General features: G+C 39.7%; 1 protein-coding gene across 4 annotated transcripts in view; it reads right to left on the bottom strand.

Moving 5' to 3' along the window:
* Nucleotides 1-997: 997 nt before the first annotated feature.
* CYSTM1 (cysteine rich transmembrane module containing 1) overlaps nt 998-25,559 on the bottom strand; it is a 74,551-nt gene continuing 49,989 nt past the window's right edge. Inside the window, exons 1-3 of one of the 4 annotated variants that reach the window (XM_026672579.2) lie at nt 24,691-25,332; nt 16,646-16,888; nt 998-1,514 (exon numbers count right to left, since the gene is read on the bottom strand). In XM_026672579.2, the coding sequence (XP_026528364.1) occupies nt 1,408-1,514; nt 16,646-16,868 (330 nt within the window). In that variant the 5' untranslated portion in view covers nt 16,869-16,888; nt 24,691-25,332 and the 3' untranslated portion in view covers nt 998-1,407. Of the gene's footprint in view, nt 1,515-16,645; nt 16,889-24,318; nt 25,333-25,559 lie in introns of those variants that run through there. The other 3 variants (XM_087961039.1, XM_087961038.1, XM_087961037.1) reach the window with 3 other exon arrangements.

A 25,559-nucleotide genomic window follows, 5' to 3' on the forward strand; every position in this document is an offset into this window, starting at 1 on the left:
TACTTGGATACATTACAAGAAATTAATATTGGAGAAATATTTTATAACATTGGTGGTTTTAGGTTTAAAAAAATATTTCAAAATTATTTCTGATGATTTAAAAATCAGGTTAGTTCAGTAAATATTTATTTATAGAGTTTATTGGATGGTAAATGTTTTAAGAATTGTTGGCCATCATTTTTATATTCAAGTTGTATTAAATTGAAGGAAAGTTATTACATATGTTTTAGAGATATACTTTGCTATTTGATTAGATATTGTCATGGTAAACCAATTCCTTGCATGGACATTAAGAATGTTAATGAGTTACTAAATTCTCAAAGTTTGGAATTTGTCGATGAAGTTTTTGATATATTGAGCTTGGAGTGTTGAGGGGAAAAAGGTGATTTTGTACTTTGTGAGGCTTTTGAATATGATAGAAAGATCTATTCTAATGTTGCTTAGTAACAATGCAGCTAGCTAAGTTCAGATGTCAGACAGCAACTGGAATAACTCCTCAACCAAGCACATACACTTCTGAGACACCCAGGAAAACAGGCAGTTGATATGAATATGTGGGCAACTATTTGCCCTGAATCATCTTTTCCTATCGAATCCAGGAGTCCTTGGCCTTTAAGACATATGGTTTTGATTCTGGAGGTAATTCTTCTTCATGAATTTGACTATCCTAATAAAAGCAATGACCATTAGCTCCTTGACAGCAATTAGTCCAATAATGTTGTATTCTTCCATTTTTCCTTGCAAGCATACTTGTGAAACAAGCTAAGATGAGAGAGATTAACTGGCCAAAAATCACCCAGTGAACTTCTTTGGCTGAAGATTGACTTAGATTATAAAGGGGGAGATCCAGTTCATCCCACTGGTTCTTCTCTTAGATAATTATAGACACAAAAAGATTGCAATAATCTTTTATCCTATCTTTGAGAGCCAGTCTGCAAATAACTGGCATTTTTAGTGTTCTAAACATTTTGAGGAAAAAAAAATGATTTGTGCCTTATCAATTTCTGGATCACATTTTATTGGACAAAGTTTATTAAACAGAAAATTAAGCAAGTAAGAAAAACAAAAATGCCTTAAATTATTGCATTTTACTCCATTCCTAAGTATGTGTAAATTATGAATACATAATTTATAGTAAAAGCTTGTTAAACAAAATATAGTACATTATTTAAAGAACAATCAAGAAGAGGGGAGGGGGATTCTCCACTCAAATCAAAAAGGATGCATTCAGCCTCATGCATCCAACTCTGGCAGGCATGTTATGCTTGGACAAAGCATCTCATTTATTACAGTACTAAAAAGCTGCTGAAAAGAAAAGACAAGAGAAGCAGGAGGGGGAGAAGGAAGAGACTGCATAGCACTCCGAGAGAGAGAGGTATCGAAAAGGCTCTTTGCTTCTCAGGAATCTCAGGTCAGCATGTCCCAAAGGCAGCAGCAGCACAATGCAGTCCAACATGCTGTCAGGCAGCTACTTTCACCAGAGGTATCTCTTCGCCGTTCTTCCACAACATACACTGAGAAAAGAAAAGACACATCATCAAAACTTGAGGAACCATGTCTAACTCCAATCTTTTATGCAAATGCAGGCAACTGAATAATGGCTTAGGCTTCATGCGCTCAACTGTTGCTACACTGCATTCTGGGCAGCGCCTTCTGGCTCAAGATAGTCAACTGGTACATGGATGGTCATTCATTGAAAGCTTGGCACAAGTGCTTATGAATAGGAAGTCCTGGAAGTGGGGGTACACAGCCAAAGAACTCCAGACTTGTCATCATTTTCACAGCCTCAGATATGTGTCTGCCATTGTGTAGATCTTCTTGTCTCTGCCATTTTAAATGGCTCTTTAAAGCTAAATTTTGTAATCTAAAATTTTTAATCTACAATTATTTATTTGAAGTACTGTATCCTGTATTTCAAAGAGGAAAAAAATCCAAATGACTTTTAGGACAATTACCATAATAGCGACAAAAACAGGATGGAAGCTTTGAACTGAAGCAATGTACAACAGGAACAAACTTTTATCATTAATTAAAGACAAGGAAATACATTTAATTCAGGAATGTTAGAGTACAATAATGAGAAAATAAAGGATCAAAGAAATCACTAGAAAATTTTCACTTAAGTTAGGAAAACTCAAAAGTTATTAACACAAAATGGAAGACTGCACCCAAGTGCTTTACAAATGGGTCTACAAATGAAACTTTTGTACGCTTCAAAATTGAATCTACTAGAAATTGAGATACCAGAACCAATAATCCAACTGTTGAATAAAAAAGCACTAAGTAGTCTTAATTTCTTCCTGCAACATTTTGAACACAGTCACCATTATGACTGTATTTTGTCCAAATGAATATTTGCAAGTTTCAATTCTTATGCAGTACTGGAAAAGGTATTTCTTTAAAGGATTTTCCTACCAGGACACCCAGCGTAAGATGATACTCTGTATCTCTAGTCTCTTTTGGCCTTCAAGGAAATAAAAATAGCTTTAAAGTTTGACCTCCAATTAATTCCACAATTAGAGACAACCCTTTTTGGAAACAAGGAAGCATTCCAGATTGGAGAAAAATGCTGCAGCATTTTGGTCCTCACAGAGTAGGAGAGAAGAGAGAAATGGTACTCAGGAGATGAAAACATGTAGGCATGATATTAAGGGCAGCTTAGGCAGCAGTGTTTAAAAAATAATTACAAACAAAAGGACTTTCCTAATAAAACTTATAAGTGTTACTAAGCTAATGTCCAGGGTATTCACTGCATGACATTTCTGATGACCTCTTCTCCTGGCTGAAGGCAGAGGACTAATATGGAAATTCCAGTTTTTCCTCTCATAAAAAAATTCAAAAATGTCATGTAACTTAATATTAGGCAATTTGCTTTAAGTGGTATCCAGGAAAAGGGAAAGATCTGATTTATTCAGTAAACAGTAAAGTTACTAATAATCTGAAAAGATTTCAAGATATGAAAATTTATTACAATCAAAAATATTAAAAAGTCAAAATTAATCAGGAGACCCATCACTGGATTTCGGGTTTTGTTTTATGACTAATGAAAATGACCATTAGTCATCCTGCAGACTCCAGAGGGCTGTGTGGGGAACCAATACTGTTCAAGTATGCAAGAGGGTTGGTTCATTATGAAGGAAGCAGCAAGAAGGAGGAGATTAGCCCCAACCCACTCTTTTCTCAGTCTACAAAACAGTATCTACATTCTTGAGTTGTTATTTCATGCTGTGGGAAAAGATTGGAACGGAAGCATTTACAAGCAGTCTTTGAAAACAATTTGGATGGGAACAGAAGCATTTCAAATGTCTTTGAAAACAATTTGGAAATGTTGAGAGCTCAGCAGCAAGATAATCAAGTCCTGAATAAAATAGGTATTTTTTATTTCCTATTTAGAGCTTCTCTTCATCCAAAATATCTGAAGGGGACCAGGTGAGCAAGAGTGCTTTAGGCAGGCTCAGCCAAAGTAATGAAAGCTTTGTGCTGCAGCTTTCATAATATGCAGCACTTCTTGATTTATTTATTTTATAGAAAATAGACATATTCCCCAAACAAAAGTAACTGTGGGTTATATCACTGCACAAAATATTTATAGATGCAACAGCACAGAGTTTACACAAACAGATACCTGAAGCATTGTCAAGCAGACTTAAAATCCAAAACAAAAACAATCTACTCTCCTTCCAGAGGCAGTCTCTTGAATGAGCTAGCTTCTGAACACCTTTATGCAAAATAAAATGACCTTTCATGCCAAAAATCATTATAGTGAGACCTGCAATTCACACTTTCCAACACAATCTGACTATATTCTGACAGAGATTATTTCTCTTTGCGGAAATCAAAAAGACTGTGCTTCATAGCTAGAAAGAAAGGAAAATAGTAGAAAAGTATCTTGTAATGTTTGTTAAATTTGCATTCAAAAACAGGGGCCATTAGCAATCCAGCAATCAGACCAGTGTAGAAATGTATTGCACTACTTTTGATAATTCAATACTGAATAAAATGGAAGACCTCTGACTGCTATCTTCCCATATTTTCTATTCCCCTTTGCAATACTCATAAGTTTGTCAAAGAGAATTTTTTCTACTAGTCATGAAGTGGAGTTTTTTCCCTAAGCACCTGATCACCTGGAATTCTTGGTGGTTATCAGGCTGTAATGGATGCCTCTATAGAATAAGGCACAACTAAAAAAACCGGATCAGGGTGTTTCTACTATTCATTTCCCACACTTGCATCACATGAAGCATTCTTATACCTAATGTTAAAAATGTCTGCAGGGAGAATGTTAAAATGTATAAAGTGCAAGTTGTTTCAGATATTGCGCTGCTTAGGGATTTGTAGTTTGATGCCCATCCTACACGGCCTGGCAGAGTTGGTATGCTGCAAGTCCTATTGATTAAATAGTGCCATCTGACGGGTTCCAGAAAGAAGACCTCCTTTGTGAAAGCATCTGCCCTCTGGAATGACGATCTCCCAAAAGATTTGTATGCTTCCCACTCTGACTTTGTTTAAAAAGTCCTTAGAACCTGGCTGTTCTCTTGAGCCTTGACTTAGAGTAGGAGTGTCAAACTCAAATTCAAACAAAAACAAACAAAAAAGTCAAACAAAAAAATTGTTTGACTTGGGGGGGGGGGCAGGGGGCGCATGGCCAGCTCAACGTCAGGGGAGCTTGTGGCGGCCCAAGCACTCTGCCAGCGAAAACAGGCTCCCGAGCTCTGTTTTCGGCTCCGACGGCTTCTTGCAATCCTCTGCCAGCAAAAAGGAAGCTCAGGAGGGCTGCAGGCAGGCAGCCCTCCCAAGCTCCGTTTTCACTGATACTTGGTTTGTGAGCCTTCTTGCATTATTTTCCCACAACACATCTGCTTTTTGCATTGCATGTATTTAATTTTTTAAAATGTATATACTTTGTGTTGCCCAAGTCATGAGGGAATTGGGAAACCTGAAACCCAATTGCTGTGCTTGCAAAGATTGTGCCCTGAGTTTTCTGAGTCTCCAGTATCTGTTAAATCTCTGCTTGAGCAATAGACGTAGGCCATCCCCACCAACATTTTGGGAGATAGAATAAGAAATGCTATAGACTGAGCTATTTTCAATTTCCATGATGGAGAAAAAGGCATCTACTCATATTAAAATATAATTCTTATCGTGATAAGAAATACAGCTTTAACAAAGTTACACATCACCCATACTCAAGTTTCAAATCTTAAGAGGCCCATCTGTAAGCAAAATATTGTGGAATGCAACATGTTACTTGGAACAGGTAGGAAGGTCCAAGTGATATGTGGCATTCTGAATGCAGCAATGCAGAAACAATATCAGATAGAGATGACTTACTTTCCTAAATCTAATTCCACACCATAGAGAAGTTATGCTAGGACCCTAAATACAAAAGGCTTTATAGTAAATGGAAATTATTGATCTCTCTTTCTGTAGAAGAGACAATAGCTGCAATGTGCACTTTTCAATTTTCAGATGAATGGAAAATCATCCCTAGTTATATCAGGTGCTGCTCATTTATAATGCAGATCAGGTTTCTGCGTTTGAAAATACCATCATCGTAATTCTCTTGCAACTTAACAGCAGCTGTTGCTCTATATAGAAGAAGGATAATGAGTGAAGTATTTTAGCTCCATCAGTGAGTGGATCCCTCTATCATCTGTGTATAGTAGCATTACCATGTGCTGCCTCTAGCAATCAGTGGATGAAATTCTATTTTTATTACAGAGAGGGAAGAGCTGCCTTGACTGAACATACAAAAACAAATCTCAGCTGAGATTCTTTTAAAAGCTCTTTCCCATTCAGCTTGATTGAATGTATTGCAGACAAAACTGTTAAGATAAAATTACAATTAAAAAATCTTGGGATTTGAACCAGTTTTGTCAAGTATTGTACACTTCAGTCACTGGTGCTATTCTACCAGTTCGGCCTGGTTCTGGTGTACCGGTAGTGCCGAAGAAAAGCTGAGACCGAACCGGTTCTCTCTGTAGAGTTGCTGTTGGGCCCTCCTACCCTCCCGGGCTCCTATACTGACTTTTATTCCCTGTTTCTGAAGCGCAGCTGCTTTGCACGGCACAGCAAATTGCCACACATCAGCTGTGGAAGCTGCAGGGATTGCAGGAGGTGAGTAGGAAAGCCTCTTTGCGCATATGAAAAGTGTGCATTTGGCGTGCGCAAAGTGTGTGCAAGCACGCAAAGCGCACCCACCAAGCCACGCCCACTGAACCGGTGGTAAACCTCTTTGAAACCCACCACTGACCTCAGTGGAAATTCAAAACCTGCTACAGTTGTAGCAATTTTTATTACCAAGTGCTCCATATTTGTGATCAGCAAGAAATAGCTAAATCCTACAAAAAAGCATTTTTGTAGTATTAATGGTTGCTTTAATAAATGTTTTACATTTATCAAATATTATGGATCAACTAGATACATTGTATTTTCAACCTTTGGATTGTTACTTTTTAAAAATTAAATTATCAAATTTATAATACCCAAACACACAAGCATGCCCTAACACTCATATATAAGCACATCTAAATGATCAACAAACCATTCATTCAATGCATTAATATATTTGACTAGCAGAATGCAGCCATAATTCCCCTACTTGATATAAATGATAAAATAAGCTCATATATTAAAGGGAGTTTGGCTTCAACTTGATCGGAACCAAACCTTCTCTGTTAAAAGAATTCTAGAAGTGAACCACTAGGTTGGTGTAGCCAAAAAAAACCTTTGGATTCCTGGACCATGGACTGTACTATCTCCATGATGGGCTTCTGGCAAGGGGTGGGTTGCACCTCACAAAGACTGGGAAAAATGTTTTCAGAAAATGACTGGCTCAACTAATCAGGGGGGTTTTAAACTAAAATTGAGGGGGAAGGGTGACCAATCTTTAGGATCTCCAGGACCTAATTCCAAGCAAAAAAACCCCAGAAAGCAAGTCAAATAATGAAGTAAAGAGGGATGGGAAGGAAGACATACTCCAAATAAGAGACACAGCAAGCATACCCAGCATCAGACATAAAGATCTCAAGTGCCTATATACAAATGCACAAAGTCTGGGGAACAAACAGGCTGATTAAACTAGTAATACATGAAGATAAGATATGATATAGTTGGAACAATAGAAACATAGTGGGATGAAACCCATCACTGGAACATACTGAGAGAAGGATACAAACTCTTCAAAAAAACCAGATCCCATAAAAGAGGAGGCAGAGTTGCACTGTATGTAAAGAACCACTATATTGCTAAGGAAATGCATGAAACCAAAGAAGAAAACCTCAGAGTGCATATGGGTCAATATAAAAGAAAAAAAGAATGACATGGCCATAGGTGTCTACTATAAGCCATCCAATTAAGCAGAAAAAAAATGTGTGTCCTTTTTGCCAACTACCAAATATATGTAGGAAACATACTACAATAGTAATGGGGGACTTCAATTAACCTGATATCAATTGGAAAACTAATTAGGCACCAAATGAGAAATCAAATAGGTTCCTAACCAATCTACCTGACAACGTTGTTGTCCAAAAGGGACACTAGGGAACTAGAAGGACAACCATGCTGGACTTACGAACAGAGAAGAAGATAGAGGGAGTTGAAACTGCAGGAACTTTGGGTGAGAGTGACTATGTCATACTAGACCATGTCAACATAACGCAAACACAAGCAATAGAACACCAGAGAAGGGTGGGATTCAACCGGCGTTACTACTGGTTCAATATATAGAAAAGTAAAGTCCTATACTTAGGCAAGAAAAACCAAAAATACACATATAGACTGGGTGGAAACCAGGCTCAATAGCAGTAACTGGGAGAGGGATCTTGGAGTCTTAGTGGACAACCAGATAAATATGAGCCAGCAGTGTGCAGCAGCAGCAGCCAAAAAAGCCAATGAAATCCTAAGTTGCATTAACAGAGGGATACAATCAAGATCAAGCGAGGTACTAACACCATTCTGTAAAGCCTTAGGAAGACCACACCTAGAGTACTGCATCCAGATTTGGTCACCACACTATAAAAAAGATGCCGAGACTCTAGAAAAAGTGCAGAGAAGAGCAACCAGGAGGATTAGGGGACTGGAGACTAAAACATGAAGAACGGTTACAGGAACTGGGCATGGCTAGTCTAGTGAAGAGAAAAACCAGGGGAGACATGATAGCACTGTTCCAATATTTGAGGGGCTGCCACAGAGGAAGGGATCAAGCTATTTTCCAAAGTACCTGTAGGCCGGACAAGGGATAATGGATGGAAACTGAACAAGGAGAGATTTAACCTGGAAATAAGGAGAAATTCTCTGCCCGTGAGAACAATCAACCAATAGAACAACCTGCCTTCTGAAATTGTGGGAGCTTCATCACCGGGAGCTTCCAAGAATAGATTGGACTGCCATTTGTCAGAAATGGTGTAGGGTCTCCTGCTTGGGGGGGGGCAGGTTGGACTAGATGACCTACAAGGGTCCTTCCAACTCTGGTAATCTGTAATCTGTATCTGCTGTGATAATATGATTGATATTATATATCAAGAGTGATTTTCCCCTTTTTTCATATATATTTTCAATATCTAGATCAGGGGTGTTGTGTCAAACACAAGGTCCGCGTTGTGCTCAGATCTGGCCCGCGTGACTGTCCTAGAAAAATTAAGGGGCCGACTCACATTGCTTCAGCCCCATCTACCCCATGCAAAGAGGAAACATCGGGCCAGCATGGCTTCAGCCTAGTGCGAAGAGAAAACATGCCAGCAGTTTGGGGAGTGGCATCAACCTGGCCATGCTCACCCAGTCGGCAATACCCACCCAATTGGCCACGTCTGCCAGCCCCCCCAAGGTCAACCACAGCCCTTATGCTGCCCTAAATGAAATTGAGTTTGACACCCCTGATCTAGATATAAAGAACAAAACATACAAAACGTACAAGACATTTACATATATACACACAAAATCGGCTGGGATGTCATGTGACCACAAGGCACTGCAACTGTTTATTTTCTTTGTCTGGAGATCAACTCTAATCTGAGCCAATTATCAAGCATCCAATTTAAGATCATGTGACCATGGGAGTGTTCCAGGATCATACTTCCAAGGATGAGTTGTAAGTCCCTTTTTTGGAGGCTGTTGTAACCTTGAATTACTGTTAAACAAACCATTGTAAATTGAGGACTACCTATATGTTAATCAATTCTTCAAAGCCCTGAACAGGAGCCATATGTTCTGTTTTTCCAATGCTGAATAGTAGGTTGTTCTGACCAAGGCCTCCTGAGACTGTAATTAAGCACACGGTTAGTCCAAACAACTCTTGTTTTATTTCAATGCTGGGAATTATCTGAATTCCTAGCCCGCAATGAGTCCCAAACAGTCCCTCGAGATAAGCACCTACCTTTATCTCCTTGAATTGCTGCCAACTAAAGTGCTAAATTAACTGTAAAAAATCAACCGAAGTACAAAGTCCACACGGAGCTTCAAGGTTTAATCCAAACAGAGCGGATGACTTCCTGCAAAAGTTTCTCTACCTTTTTGCACGTCCTTTATACCTTAGGGGAGGGACAATCACCTCCAAGCTTACTCCTGAGTCACCCCTTTTGTCTTAGCTGCTCTTGCCTTCTAGCAGCTCTATGCACATGCGCACTGGGAACAGGCTCCCCTTGTTTCTCTACCTCACTCTGCCAGACTCTGGAGGCTCCGGAGTCAGCACACAACTCCCAGATGGTCCTGGCCCCATCTCTGCATCGGATGCAGGACCCTCGTCCGAGTCCTCTCCAGACTCCCAGTTCTTGGTCCCAGTTCTTCCCCACTGTCTGATTCCGCTGCTGTCTGCACAGGCTGCCAGCAAACCACAACAGTAGGTATCACAACAAAAGCCGGGATTACCACCTTGATCTAACCATAAAAGCTTCTTCCCCACTGTCTACAGATCTCTCAGAACTGACTCTCTTAGAACAACCAAATAAACACTTGGGGAATGGGGGGGGGGGGGGAGGGGAGGCTCCTTTCCTGCTGCATGGCAGCCAGCCCTTACACCTCAGTAGATATCACAAGTTCATTTTTGTGTGGAAGTGAACCCCTGGAATGTACACCTCAAATTTCGTTAATCTGATCACCAATGAAGCTAATAATTAATACAGCATATTTACTGCATTCTACAAGAAAATCTCATCAAGTACATACTATTAAAGATGGGACTTTGGTTAGTGTGTCAAGTATATTTCCAAAAAAAGCAGAGATGATGCAAAAACTGAAAAACAGCAAAAACTGAAGAACCAGCAAATAGACTGGTTCTTTGAAATCTCCCTGTACAAGGAAGAATGAAAGATTATCCACATATGCTCCAGTTCTCCTTGCAAGGGAACTGCAGGACAGTGGTCTCCAGAGATTTGAGACAAAAGGGATTAGTTTTCATCCATTGCTTCTTGTCGTGGCTTCTGGTTGCATTGGTCAACCCCTCTTCTCTGTGAGAGCCCCTAAAGAATTGGAAAACTACTGTCATGTTGTCGCGCCTAGTCCTTTCTTCATTAGACCAGACATACCCAGTTCCTGCAACCATTCATCATATGTTTTAGCCAGTTCATGTGAGTATCCCTGTTGGAGTGCTTGTAAGAATGTTTATTTATTTATGTATTTATTTATTTGTCAAGTGATTATAAGATAACAGGTATAAGTATAAACATAGTTATGAATACATGAAATGGATACATATAAGAAAAATAAAAAGAAACAATAGGACAGGGACGGTAGGCACGTTGGTGCGCTTATGCATGCCCCCTACAGACCTCTTAGGAAAGGGGTGAGGTCAATAGTAGACAGTCTAAGGTTAAAGTTTTTGGGGTTTGAATGTGTTCTGACCCAGCCTTAGCAGAAGCAAGAAACAGACTCCTCGTCATGAAAAACCACTCTTTATTTACCTCTTGTGAATTAATTGCATTCATTCACCGAAAAATCCAGGCAACAGTCCTTCAAAGAGTTAACGGCAGCAACAGACCTTATCAGTTCCTTGCGATAATTGCAAGGCCGTGAAAGGTTGCAAATTAAATTCTGGCAAGTAGTCTCTGTGGCACGAAACACAATAAGCAAAATCTTCAGAAAGACGAACTGTTGTCTCCTACGACAATCACTCCCCTTTCCTTCTATTTATTCCCCAGCCAGGGAGGGGCCATTCAGCGTCTATGTGTGCTTTGCTTCCCGAGTCGACTCCTTGACCTCCGTTATTCCCCTCCCCTAACAGCTCTGCGCATAGTTGCGTCTGGAACAGGCCCCAGCTGTTCTTCCTCCTCACCCATATCAGCCTCACTCATATCAGCAGCTGCCTCTCCGGTGGCTGGGAAATGTCGGACAGCCCTGGCTCTATCTCTATGTCTCTATCTCTATCTCTATGTCTATGTCTCTGAGCATCCATCAGAGCCTTCCCCAGACTCCAGAACTGGCCCAAGTTCCTCCTCAGCCTCCTCATTGTCCAAAGTGGCTTTTGTGATGGTTGATGATGAAACACTGGCTCCCCGTTTTATGTTTTATATGTGTCCTTTGTTTTTCTGTATGCAAGGCAAGATGGGGAGCCATAGCTCCTTTAAGTCCTTCTCCTTTATATTCTGGAGCAAATCTAGTCCTCCACCTTTGCCCTTGATACTACAGACTGTAATATAGATTCTGACTCACCCACACTATTATAGAGAGTAATGCAGTAATTATACAGTAATGTGCCACAGTTCTCTCCATTTGTGACATTTCAGCCAAAGTTGTAAATAGGCTGCAGTTCCTGTTATGTTGTTGTTCATATTTCTGAACAGGTTGTTCTCAACATACAGCCAGAACTAAGCCCAAAATTTCTGTTACTAAACGAGACAGTTGTTAAAGTGAGTTTTGCCCCATTTTACAATCTTTCTTGCTCCAATTATGAATCACTGCTGTTGTTAAATTAGTAATCCCATTGTTAAGTGAATCTGGCTTGCCCATTGATTTTGCTTGTCAGAAGGTCGCAAAAGAGGATCACATGACCCTGGGACACAGCAATGGTATGAACCACTTGCCAAAGCACCTGGATTTTTATCACATGATCCTGGGGATGCTGCAAAGGTTGCAACTGTGAAAAATGGTCGTCAGTCACTTTTTTCAGTGCTGTTGTAACTCTGAAACAATCGCTAAAAATTGGTTATGTCGAGGACTGCCTGCATTATTATTCCATATTTTCCCTCTGTTTTGCCATTTTCTCGACAATGAGAGGGACTGGTTAAGGTAAGAAAGAAGTACAGGGATGTGTAAGTCAGACTTCAAATCACCAGGATCAGATGGATCACATTCCAGCATTCTGAAGAAACTGGTAGATATGTTCTCAGAACCACCGAACCATATTTTTCAAGGATTCTGGAGCACCGGGGAACTACTAGAGTTGACTGGAAATGGGCGGATGTGGTTCAACTCTATATGGAGAAAAGCTTGTAGTGGGCTACCCCAAACTTCTGTCTTAGGCCCAGTAACCTTCAACATCTTCAAAACTATTTAAATGAAAGGATAGATGGGGAATTCATCAAATTTTCAAATGACATCAAGTTGGGGGAAATAGCCAACACCTTAGAAAATAGAATTTCCATTGGCGCTTAGAAGATAGGCTTAAGATCAAGGAACTTGACCAACTTGAACAGTGGGCCCTATGTGACAAAATGCATTTCAGTGTTGAGAAAACTAAAATCTTACAAGAAAAACTAAATGCATAGATATAGAATAGAATCAGCTCAAGAGCAGTTACTGTGACAGAGATCTAGGTGTCCTGGTACACAACTACTTAAGTATGAGGTAGCAGTGTGTTGCAGCTGCTAAAAAAGCCATTGCAGTCCTATGGGCATCAACGGAGAGATAGTATCAATGTCACATTGAAGTACTAGTACCGCTTTATGCTGCACTGGCAAGACCACACTTGGAATACTGTGTCCAGTTTTGGTCACCACGGTGTAAAAAAAACATTTAAGACCATAGAAAGGTTGATTGGGGGACTGGAGTCTAAACCTTATAATGAACACTTGCGGGAACTGGATAAGTTTGGTCTAAAGAAGAGAAAGGTTAATAACAGCAGCATATGAGGGGTTGCCACAGAGAAGAGGGGCTCTTAAAGAAGAGGGGCAGGACAAGACATAACCTGTGGAAGCTTAACAAAGAGAGATCCAACATAGAATTAAGGAGCAATTTCTAGTCAGTGATAACAGTCAGGGAATGGCTTGCTTCTAGAAGTTGTGGGTATTCCCTCACTAAAGGTTTTTAAGAGATTGGACAGCTTTTTGTTTAAAATAGCATAGGGTGTCCTGCTTAAGCAGCAGGTTGGGCTAGAAGATTTCCAAGGTCCCTTCCAACTCGATCATTCCATATTGTATAATATATTAAAAGCAACAGACTTTTAGAGTGATGTTATAGCATACAGGCAGTCTTCAACTTATAACAGCTCATTTAGTGACCATTCAGAATTACAACAGCCCTGAAACAAGCGTTTTATGACCATTTTTCCACTATTATGCTCTTTGCAGCATCTCCATGATGATGTGATAAAAATCCAGGTGCTTGGCAAGTGGTTCATACCATTGCTATGTCCCAAAGACATGTGATCCCCTTTTGTGACCTTCAGACAAGCAAAGTCAGTGGGGAAGCCAGATTCACTTAACAACTGGGTTACTAACTTATCAACTGCAGTGATTCACTTAACAACTGAGGCAAGAAAGGTCGTAAAATGGGACAAAGCTCACTTTACAAATGCCTCACTTCACAGTAAAAAAATGTGGGCTCAGTTGGGGTGAAGGACTGCCTCTCCTTTTAGCTACTTGTTTATGAACTATCAAATGTAAAGCAGACCCCCTTTCGATCTGTCGTCACTCAGTATCTTTGGACTACGGTATATTCCAAACAGCCATCACTAATCCCTCACAAGCAGAAGGAAATGATGTTCATGATTTTAAGTTCGAACAAGGAGTAGTAGCTAAAAAAAAAATCAAAACTGAATTTCATCTTACATCTTGGCTATTAAACTAATATATCAGTTCTTTTCTTTTGATAACAGCGAGAACAAGGAGATACTTTGAAAAATGGGAAGGGTTCTTTTCTGAAAAATTAGCCAACCAGAATTCTCTTCACCTGATTTATGACAGTTGTGGGAACACCACCAAGACTAACTGAGCCTAGAAATTCATATGCCTTTCAGTTGAGTCTAGACCAGGGCTGTCCAACCTTAGCAACTTTAAGACTTGTGGACTTCAACTCCCAGAATTCCTCAGCCAGCAAAGCTGGCTGAGGAATTCTGGGAGTTGAAGTCCACAAGTCTTAAAGTTGCTAAGGTTGGACACCCCTGGTCTAGAGATAGCACCTACAACTTTCTGTAATTGAACTAGCCTAAAATGGACACTTTGTATCGAACTCTTCTGGTCCCTTTTTTCTTGGAAATAAAAACTAAGGCTAAAGTCTCCTCTGCCCCACCCGGTTCTGCCATTGGTTTTGAAAACTTAAACACATATGCACACATATAAACCCTTTAGACTGAAACTGAACTACCAGCCTCCTTGGAAACTTATCTAATCCGCTGTAGGTCAGAGTTAATCTTGCTTTTTTTTTATCTGTAGGCTTTGACGTTTATGACAAGTTCCACTTTACTCTTTACAAATAATTTGAATGGTTTTATTTAAAAACGAGGTATGTTACCTTTGCTTCTATCATGAGTATTTCTGTTTGGTTTCCACCTATATAGATTATTAGTTATTGATTAAACTTAGAAGAAACAAGGATTGTTAATAACTGCTCTGAAATGTGATCTATAAAAGGATCACCTGTTAATATTGGGAGCAAAACAATTTTTTAAAAACAAAATCAGCTGTAAAACAATAAACAAGACATGGCCATTAATGATAATTTATTATTCATTTTAAATTATTATCTAAGCATAAAATTAGTTTGAATATGTTTTTGTCAAGCTGCATTAAGAATGAATGCAGAATTTTTCAGAGGTAGTCCCTCAGGTCCGACGAGACCAAAAAACATTGTGTACATTTGGGTGAAACAAAAAACTTGTTAGACACATTCAGAACAAGGAGCTAAAGTGGGAAGATGAGAAGAGGAAGAGAGGCAGGCAGCATGAGACTATCTGCAAGTTAATTTTGTAAAAACAAAATCCACAAGAGTCAGATAAGACTTACAGTAACCAAATTCGCAATAATCAAGATGTTTACTTTGTTTATTCCTGATCACCATCCATTAAGAAACATCAACTAATCTTGATAACCCTCCTCTATGTCTTCATGATTTTTTTTTGATGCCAGGAATTCTCTTCAACTCCTGTGCAAGAATTATATAATCTATAATCCAATCGCTACCTTTACAGGTGATTTAATGTCAGGCAATTATAACAAGTAAAATAGGAAAAACACTTAAATAAAGATTAGTATTAAAGCATGTTCCATGGCTATATGGTTTCACACTCATTCATTTCCAATTCCAATTTGTAGCAAATTTATGCAGTAAAATATTCCTTGGTTACATTATATTTGAAACTATGTCATTACTTCATATTACATAGCAAACTGCAAGTAATTTTGCTTGAACCTAACTAATTAATATCACCTACTCTTATGGAATTTCCTGGTAGGCACCTGTTCAGGTAATAATAAGGTCCAACCCTGCTTGACTTTTGAGAAGGTTGGCCAGTTCTGGATCAAGCCTAACCACTATCAGTTGGAGAATAGAGAAGAAATAAGGGCAAAGGTAATAGACATAGTAAAAAAAAAAAAGAATTCTTTTCCATAGAAAAGAAATCCTTCCTTATTTTCAAAGAATCGCCAAGTTGGATAAAATTATAGCAATACCGAGAAACACCCTTTGAAAGAATGTTGGTCTTATCTGATACGTTTGTTCTCTTTGATGGTAAGAGAGTCCAGGTAAGGGTTAAATCCGTCTCCTAGCTGATTGGACTGAGTCTATCAAAGCTGTTTTAGCTCCGTCTCTGTTGCCGGCTTTCCCCAACTTTCGGCAAAGTCACATGACAGACCAGACGTGTTTCATTTCTCCCCACCTGAGCGGCCTGCGTCCCAGACCAGATGTACCCAGGGCGGGGCTGGACCATAGGTGGGATTCAACTGGTGTTACTACCGGTTCAGTGTCTACGTTTTGCACACACACTTTGCGCGCACGCGCGGGTGTAAAAAACCTTAAGCTGTGCCGCCCGGACAGCTGAAAATCACTGCGGGCAGGTGCGCAGCATTTGAAAAATCATTTTTTCCCCACTTTTTCAACCTCAGCTGTGCTGCGCAAAGCAGCTGAGGTTGAAAAAGCAGGAAATAAAGGACAGGTAAGAGCCCGGGCGGATGAGTGGGGCAAAACAGCAGCAGACACAGAGCCAGTGGGAGGGCTGGAGATGCAATCGAAACCGAAATTACAAGAGGCAAACCACACATCTGTCCTGGCTGAGGGACTCAGTCGACAGCTGGGCAAAGCCAGCAACAGAGGCAGAGCTAAAGCAGCTTTGACAGACTCATTCCAATCAGCTAGAAGATGGGAGTTTTACCTTACCTGGACTCTCACAACCACAGAAAGGAGAACACCATGTTCTCATTAACATGCTTTAATCACTTTAACTACTAGATCTGTAATAAATCATGAAATCTACATAATTTCATACAAGTTATTGTATTACCTGTATTTTTAGGTCCATCTGCATAGACTGGTCCTGGAGGTGGAGCATTCTGCCATCCATATGGTGGGTAACCATTGTAGCCTGGTTGACCAGCTGGATATGGCCCTGTAGGCCCCGGCTGATAGGCAGGATACGGACCAGGGCCTGATGGTTGTTGGGTATATGGTGGGTAAGGGGCAGTTGGGCCCGGGCCAGGATATGGTGGAGGGTTTTCGTAATTCATGTAGGATACCTATGTGTTTCCTAAAAATACAGAAATGGATTTTACTTTCAATTGTTTTCTTTAAACAAGAAACATACATTTTATTAAATATATTACATTTAATAATTCACACATTAAAATGAAATTTAATGTGAAGAAAACCAAGGTTTTACATTTGGGCAAGAAAAACCAAAGGTACAAGTACAAATTAGTCGAAACCTGGTTCAAAAACAGTAACTGTGTCAGGAATCTTGGCGTAGACAACCACTTGAATATTAGCCAGCAATGTGTGACAGCAGCCAAAAGGGCTAATACTGTCCTGAGTTGTATAAACAGAGGCATAGTATAAAAATCACATGAAGTATTAGTAGTACTTTATAAAGCCTTAGTAAGACCATACCTGGAATACTGCCTCCAGTTTTGGTCACATTATAAAAAAGACACTGAGACTTTGGAAAAAGTGCAAAGAAGAGCAACTAAGATGATTAAAGGACTGGAGACTAAAACATATGAAGAACGGTTGAAGGATTTGGATTTGGCTAGTTTAGAAAAAAGAAGGACTATGGAGGACATGATAGCTCAGGGGTAGTCAACCTTTTTATACCTACCGCCCACTTTTGTATCTCTGTTAGTAGTAAAGTTTTCTCTAACCACCCACCGGTTCCACAGTAATGGTGATTTATAAAGTAGGGGACAAAACCCCTTCCGCCCACCATGAAAGCTGGAACGGCCACTAGTGGGTGGTAGGGACCAGGTTGACTACCACTGTGACAGCAGTATGCCAGTATTTGAGAGGCTGCCACAAAGAGGAGGGGTCAATTTATTTTCCAAAGCACCAGGAGGAAGGACAACGGATGGAAACTAATCAAGGAGAAAAGCAACTTGGAACTGAGGAGAAACTTCCGAACAGTGAGGACAGTTAACCAGTGAAACAGCTTGCCTCCAGATGTTGTGGGTGCTTCATCACTGGAGACTTCTAAGTAGAGACCGGACAGCCACTTGCTCTAGGATCTCCTGCTTGAGCAGGGAGCTGGACTAGAAGACCTCCAAGTTCCCTTCCAGTTCTATTCTGATTCTGATTTTAACATCTCAGAAGCAACCTGCTTAATTTTATGTTTCATTTATAGCTGGGGAGCTATATACTATCATCAACAGAAGTATTCTTTCTAAATCTCAAATTATTTGTTTCCTTTTACAGGGAAATGATCATACCTACCATCAAGCACAGCCCCAGGAGATGCACCAGAGTTCTTGGAGCAAGGGGAAGCAATTGGCAGTTCTCTGGCACTCCATTTTCAGCCTTTGAGAACCTCAGAATAGGTGGGCTGAAATGTTGAAACCTGATTTACAGAGAAGAACTGAGTGGTGATGGCTAAGAGGCAAAATAGACTGGACTGGATGATGGAGTTCTAAAGTATCCATTGTATCTCTTTAAACTCCCGAATACTCTCCTCCAAAACACTGGGCCAATTTTTACCACTGGGGGAGATTTAATTACAAAATTGCTTAAGGCAGCCATTTTGTTCCTTGGTGATGCTACATGTCATACAACAATATTTGCAATCCTCAGGCAAAGCACAAAGACCAAGTGTGGCCAAAAAAACAAAAAAAAAAAAGATTTATCCTTCTCTGTTTTATGGCAAAGTATCCCAGAACATGCCTACTGCAACAAACCTAACCATAGGGAAGCAATCAATCTCTCTCTGGAATATCTCCAAGGAGCTTGCTGCCTTCTTCAGAATGATGCAGTGATTGCTCTCGGGAATCCCCGATACCTCAATCTAACCATACTTCTTCACAAAGGTGCATTCTGGGCAAGATGGTTTGGAAGCTACTATTGCAGCACAACCTCCTGCGTCACTAGGCCAAAATGATTTTGCTTTCTGGAAGGACTGTTAGAGCAGGGGATGAAAGGCAAGAAAGCCTGTGCTAGCACAACTAATAGAATGATAAATTGAAGGAGAGAATAGGCAGTTTGTGTCATTCCTTATGGATGTGATAAGCTAGAAAAGTATTTAGGCAACTCTGATAAGGATTGGTTTATCGCCTTCAAAGCTACACCTGAGGACACCAATATCCTATGATTGGAATAAAATGTATCAAGTGTGTGTTACATATTGCTCAATTCACATAGGTTACAGAACAAAGTGTGACTTGGCACAGACAACTGAGCATAACTATAAAGCAGAGATTGACCATGTTTCCACCGAGGGTTGAACTTTCATCGTGCTGCAACACAAATAGACAAACCTAAAATTATTCCCGATTTTGTCTCTTTTTTTTTTTGAGGTTGGAGGGGAGATTGAAAGTAACTGCATTTAACTTAGTAAGCCATTCAAGTCTTACTGCTACGGTACTTGTAGGCAATAATGGCAAATGTGAGCTTTTGTTTACACACTTTGTATAATTATCTCAAGAGGAAGAAACTTGAATTATTCCCAAGGCACAGCATTATTTCTGTTTATTTAAAAAAGAAACCACTTTGGTTAGATATTCATTAATATGAGACAATTTTTCATGTACTGTTAATGTTGCCAGAGCAACTTTGTTTTTCACAGCTTCTCCAATTGGCTCAAAATCCCTAGAAACAGCTGCCATACCCAAGAAGGTTGCCAGCACTGAAAAATTTCAGTAAGTGCTTCTCAAGGGGAAAGTATTTCATCCATGCTACAGCAGCGATATAGAAACAGCTGGATTTTAGAAGCACAACTCTGGCAGGCCAATGGAGAAGACTGGCTGGTGATATATTAAGTAATATCTTTTTATTAGGAGAAAAACAAAATTTCACCTATTTCAAACATTGTTTACCCACTACACAACACTGAATGAGAGAAATGGGCATGGGGGCCCCAAATGAAGACTCAAATCTAATTCTATAATTCTGCCAACCTGATAGATTTATGTTGCTGTTTTCATCATTACAGCAGTTGTTTGACCAATGGTGACCTAATAAGTCAGACTACATTTGAATAACTCCTACCGACCTATGCATGAAACTGATCCAGATGGATGTCATTGCCCTACATGTCAAATACTGTACTACCCAAAATTTAATCAAGCCAAAAATTGTCTGAGTAATTTTATCCACAAAGAACTGTGCATATTATTCACAGATGATGCTAGCTGAAGTATCAACATCATGATATCAGGCTGACAACCCTAAAATAAAATTAATTACTAAAATTATAAAGTTATAAATAAGGTGCCTATTCCTATACAGTATATTAAAAGCTCATTTATTAAACAATGAAAATATTTAATCTTATTTTCAAAATTTTGGCAATTTGACATAGGCAAGAACAGATTTTACTGTGACCCTTGCAAGCTTACCATTTTTTTACTTTTATCTTCACTGTTTTGTAAATTAATAATCTTCCTGACACTGCTCAGCATGTTATGTCAGTTCTCTACAGTCTTAAGCCTTCAGAGAGATTCAGATTTAATTTTTATCTCATTTCTTCTTCCAGTAAGTATAATACAGGGGAAAACCTGTAACAGCTAGAAAGCAGATTTGTTTCCGGGTGGTAATTATTTACCTATGGGCCTTAACTGTACTGTATGTTAAAATTCAAATCTTTGGTGTTTGGAGGATATATATACAAATAAATACAAGATTATTTGAAACTCCAAAAACATGTTTTCCAAGAATCTGTCTTAGTTCATGGATTGTCGTAGGGAGAACAAAACAATTCAAAAGTTATTTGAACTCATCTAGGGTGGATAGGAGTTGTCTTTCCATTTTCTTACTTATTTTAACTTGTATTCCTAATTTATCTTTTATGGTTCTGCTTTTGGTAGGTTGGGCTATATTTCCTTTTCATGAAGACAGACACAAAGAACGAATTAAGCAATTCTGCTGTCCCCCTGGATTCTGTCATTTCCTTACCATATTCTCCCATTAGTGGACCAATCATTATCTTTTTTGTTGTTTTTTACATGTTGAAAGGAACTTTTAGAATTATTTTTGACATTTGTTGCAAATCTTACTTCATTCCGAGACTTAGTTTTCCTGGTGACATAACCATTTTTCATACTTATGACCATTGCAACATCCCCACGGTCATCATGTGAACAAAATGTGGACACTTGACACCTGGCATGTATTTATGACAAGTTGCACTGTCCTGGAGTCATGTTATCACCATTTGTAACCTTCCCAGCTGACTCTGACAAGCAAAGTTAATGGAAGCCGGATTCACTTAAAAACCACATGAGTCACTTAAAAATTGCAGTCATTTGTTTAACAATATGGCAAAAAAGTTTGTAAGTTGAGGATTACCTGTATTTTAACCTCATTCAACTAAATCCACTTTATATCACTTCCCTTTTCTTCTAAAAATCTTGATCTTTAATCCCTTCAAATAATGTCTTAGAACTTCAATTTCTCAAAAAACCCTTCAGAACTTTATCAGATCTCTTTTGTAAATCCAAGATAAGAAAGTTATCTAAGTGACTCTTTTGCTTTGCCACTTGCATATCCCTTTTAATTATTAAGACATTCACTGGTTTCATTTTTATACCCAGTGTAATATCTTCCATATCACTATTTCATTATCATTTTCAAATCCACTTTCTAATCAGTCCTAGTCCTGTTCAGCAAAATCTGTTCCTGTTCTACAACATCTCTTAAAAGTCATCTATCTATAATGGCAGATACTTTTAAAATTAACTTCTGGATGCATTGCTCACAAATATCCAACGTAATATATTTTGTTCCATTCTGTGTTAGTAGTCAAATGTGTTTTTCTGTTTTAATGCAATCTTTGATCCTCTAGCAACTACTATTCAAATTCCCATCTTACCATGTTTTCTTCCGAGAATTCAAAACAATTGCATTTTCCCACAGAAAGGACCCCCACAATCAATCTCACATTCTTATTTCAAATCCATCTGGACCCCTAGTCCATTTATAACTTTGCAAAACCAATTATCTAATCAATGCTCTTATCACTTTTTGTTACTTATTCCCAAAAAATATTTAAAATTTATCTTTAAGTTAGCAATACCCTTAAACCTATCTTTAAAACTTTTGTTTAGGATTAAAGGAAACTAATTCAATGCATCCTCTAAAACTTGTCAGTTGGAAGGATCTCACTAGTTGAAAAATAACTGGCAGTTTTCAAAAGTGATTAAGAAATGAGGTCCAGCAGAACTTTGTGGCTGTGAGCTTGATATAATCCTTGATTTCCAACTACCTCATGAATCTGTTGTAGGAAGCTCAGTTCCTGTAGTTTACTCACAAGGAACAGCTGTCCATAATGCAAGTGGGCAACCTCACAATCTCTCCTTTATCCAGAAAGGTCTAGTTGCCAATCTCGGTGTAATGCTGTCTCTGCTTCTTCAAAGACATCTAGTTCGCCATGAGTCTTCATCAGAAATCTTTTCTCCATGTACCTGATTACTATTGTATGTGTTTGAGTAAGAAAAGCTCCTTGCAGAACTGACGGCCCTTCCTCCATGCATTCCTCAGCATTTTCTGTCACATATGAAAGCCAAAAGGAACTCCGCTTGTTAAATTATGTCTTAATTATACTTGTCCTGATATTCCTCTAAGAAGTGCCAGGTAGCCTACATGGACTCATTTAACCCTCACAACAGAAACCTCATGATGAAGGTTGTACTAAGAGAAACCAATGGCTCCAGTAGTTGAAATTGTCCCACCCCCTCATTCCCTAACCAGTTCATTCCCTAATCTATTATTTGAACTGTCACGTAGCTCAGCCATGCACTTGATGAACCAGTTTCCAAGACCAATGGTTAACAGCAAGTTTACACTAAATAAAGTCTGTCTTTCTTAGACTCCCATATTATCCCAGTCAGATAAACATAAATACTGTAATAGGTTTGGGCTCAATAGGCTGATACCAATGTTCAACTTCTTTTGCTCATATACATCCATGTGGTCATAACAGATTTTTTAGCTGCCCCCAATATTTATTGTAAATGAAGGGTGGCAGTGTTTGTGACTTTACATTCTCCAAAGAGAAACTTTCTTAAATCTTTATACTGCTACTCCTTCACTAAGCACTTTAATGTTCCATACAAGCTGTCACAATGACCCTCCAACACAAAAGGGTACCATTTGTACAATATTGCGTTCATAAATGACTATCCCATTCCAGGAAGGCATCAAGACCAAAGAGAGACCAAAGTCAAGCATTTCTTCCTCTTAGTTCTTTTTGTTATTAAGTGTTTTTTTTAATGAACCATTACTTTTTTCCTTTGGTATCTTTTATATATTCTATTTTATACTATTTTATCTGCTATGCAAAGAATGGCTTTTATTCAGTCTTATTTTACAGTAATTAAGTTTAACTTTATATGTTATTTGGCTATTAAATTGAAAATATACATTGGTAATAAATATGAGGCATTGAAATAAATACAGGTAGCACAGAAATGAGGAAGATGAAAAGGAAACTCAAGGGTTGTGACAGACCATAATGGATTCAGAATGAAGTTGCAACATTTCTACTGAAATACAGCAGTAAAAACATACAAGTTTTCTGTAAAGCTGTAACTAAATTAAAGAATTGGATCCAGCATATATGAGTCACACAGTAACAACAATTAATGAACACATTGACTATAATTAACAAATAAGCATCTTATCTTTGACCCAAAATCAATTTGGGTAATTTGTTTTTGAAGCAATATAGGTGAAAGGTAGACAGATATTCATCTTAAATCTTAAAATCAGGAAGAGAACCCTCTCCCTGAGTACAGGAAACCATCCGAAAAGAAAAAGCAAACAGCATAATTTTACTTCTTATTCAAAGGGGAGAAAAATTAAGAGTCACAAGATTAGGAATGGAGACAGAAAAGATTATATAGAGATGAAATTACTAGTATTGAGGTGCATTCTGCAGGCCAATCATATCCAAGGCTGTTATTAGGAAAGGCTTTGGGGTAATATAGACTTGCCAATCAAATGAGATCAGCATTGGCACGCACATTATGGTAAATTTTAACCCACATCTAACATTTTCAATAAACAATAAAACAAAATTATATCCCACACTTATTCCAATTGCTAGATACTAATATGGAGGTGTGGAAATACCTTTATCCTCTTGAAGAACTTTTTGCACTTTTTTTTACCACCCATCCTCCCCTTGGATTTTTACCTTCATGACCACCCTGTAAAATAATGCAAGCTGAGACAGACAGCTCGACTGGGCCCTAAGCCAGCCTGAGTTTTACAGTATACCACATGAAGAATACAATACAGATTGAGTTATTTAGCCTTCCTGTACCATCCTTCTCAAAGAAATAAGCAACAGTTGCCCCGCCTCGCCCCACCCACCCACGAACTGTTATTGTGCATCCTTCTGCCTCTTAGATTCAACCTTTGTCCAGAGGCGGCCTGCCCAGCAAACTAAAGAGATCTTGGTAAAACCGCTAAGTCACAAGGAGCTACCTCCCCCCAGCCTCTTCCTGGAAATGCTGACAGGGAAAATGGTCTCCCTACTTCCAGAAGAGCAGCACTTTAACCCTTTACAAGAGTAACAGTGCTGCTGCTGCTGCTGCTGCAAACGACAGGGAGTCTTTTTTGTGTGGCGTCCCTTTTCAGAGGTTACACACCTGACGAAGTAAGTGCGGGCACACCAAACGCGTCCGCCTTTCTCCTCCTCAGCCCCGCGGTATGGCTACCAAGCAGAGCACAACCTGACCTGCTTCTCTAAGCCCCCCTTCCGGGAAAAGGAGCCCAACTGGGGCGAAGACCCAGAAAGGCAGCCCCACCGAGAGGCCGCCGAATGGCCTTCACACTCGGGATAAGGGACCGAACCTGGTCTCCTGCTCTCCGGCGTCTTAAGGCAGACTAGTCTGCATATGCACGTACCCCGCAAACCCGCAGCTTCCCAGGAGTCCTCTCCAACGGCAACGCCAAAGCTCCCGTCTCACGAAGGCTCCCCTCCGCCGTCCACTTCCCTCGCGAGCTCTCCGCCTGCTCCTTCTTTCTGTCTATCTCTCGGGTTTCACCAATGCAACCGCAAAGTGCGCACGGCCGTGACGTCACTCCAGGAGCTCCAGTCACGGGGAGGCCAGTGAGGGAGGGCGCTGCAGTGGGGCTACCGCGCCAGCCCTGGAAGCATGCGCGGCTGCACCCGGGGAGGTCCGTTCAGCTCCTTCCTCCCGTCCGCGGCGGGGTGTTGGGGACGGTTTAAGGCCCTTTTTTTTTTTGAAGGGCCCTCCTCCTTGTGGTCCTCATGTCCAGCCTTTTGGATCCCGCGGCGAAAGAAGGAACGGGGGTGGGGTAGGCAAGTCACGGATGCAGGAACCACCCCACATCCCAGTTCTTTTGCCTGTCTGATGGCGTTCTTTACAACATGCTTGTTTATTATGGTAGCACGTTTTTAGCCTGCTGCAATCACAAGCAGACTCTCGGCGGTTCACTTGAATGATAAAAGAGCAAATAAAATAAAATTTCTACACGCCGAGTTATAGAAGTAATCCAGGCAGAGTCTGGCATCAGCCCACAAACTTCCTCCGGAAAAGATCTGTTTTCAATAGCTTCCGCAAAAGCGCTTAGAATTGGGGCGAAATCCTGATCCAGTGCTGATTTCATCTAGATGTCATCTAATTTCAAAACGTCTTTGATCTATGACTAAGACGGTAGTTAAGGATGTGAGGTTTTTTTTTTTTGTTTGTTTGTTTTTGGTATATAAGGGTAATAAAATGCTATATATACCTCCGTCCCTTTCCTGACCA

Source organism: Notechis scutatus, chromosome 3 (assembly GCF_049901735.1).
Source record: "Notechis scutatus isolate UNSWTSFEM ecotype Mainland chromosome 3, rNotScu1.2, whole genome shotgun sequence".
Lineage (NCBI taxonomy): Eukaryota > Metazoa > Chordata > Lepidosauria > Squamata > Elapidae > Notechis > Notechis scutatus.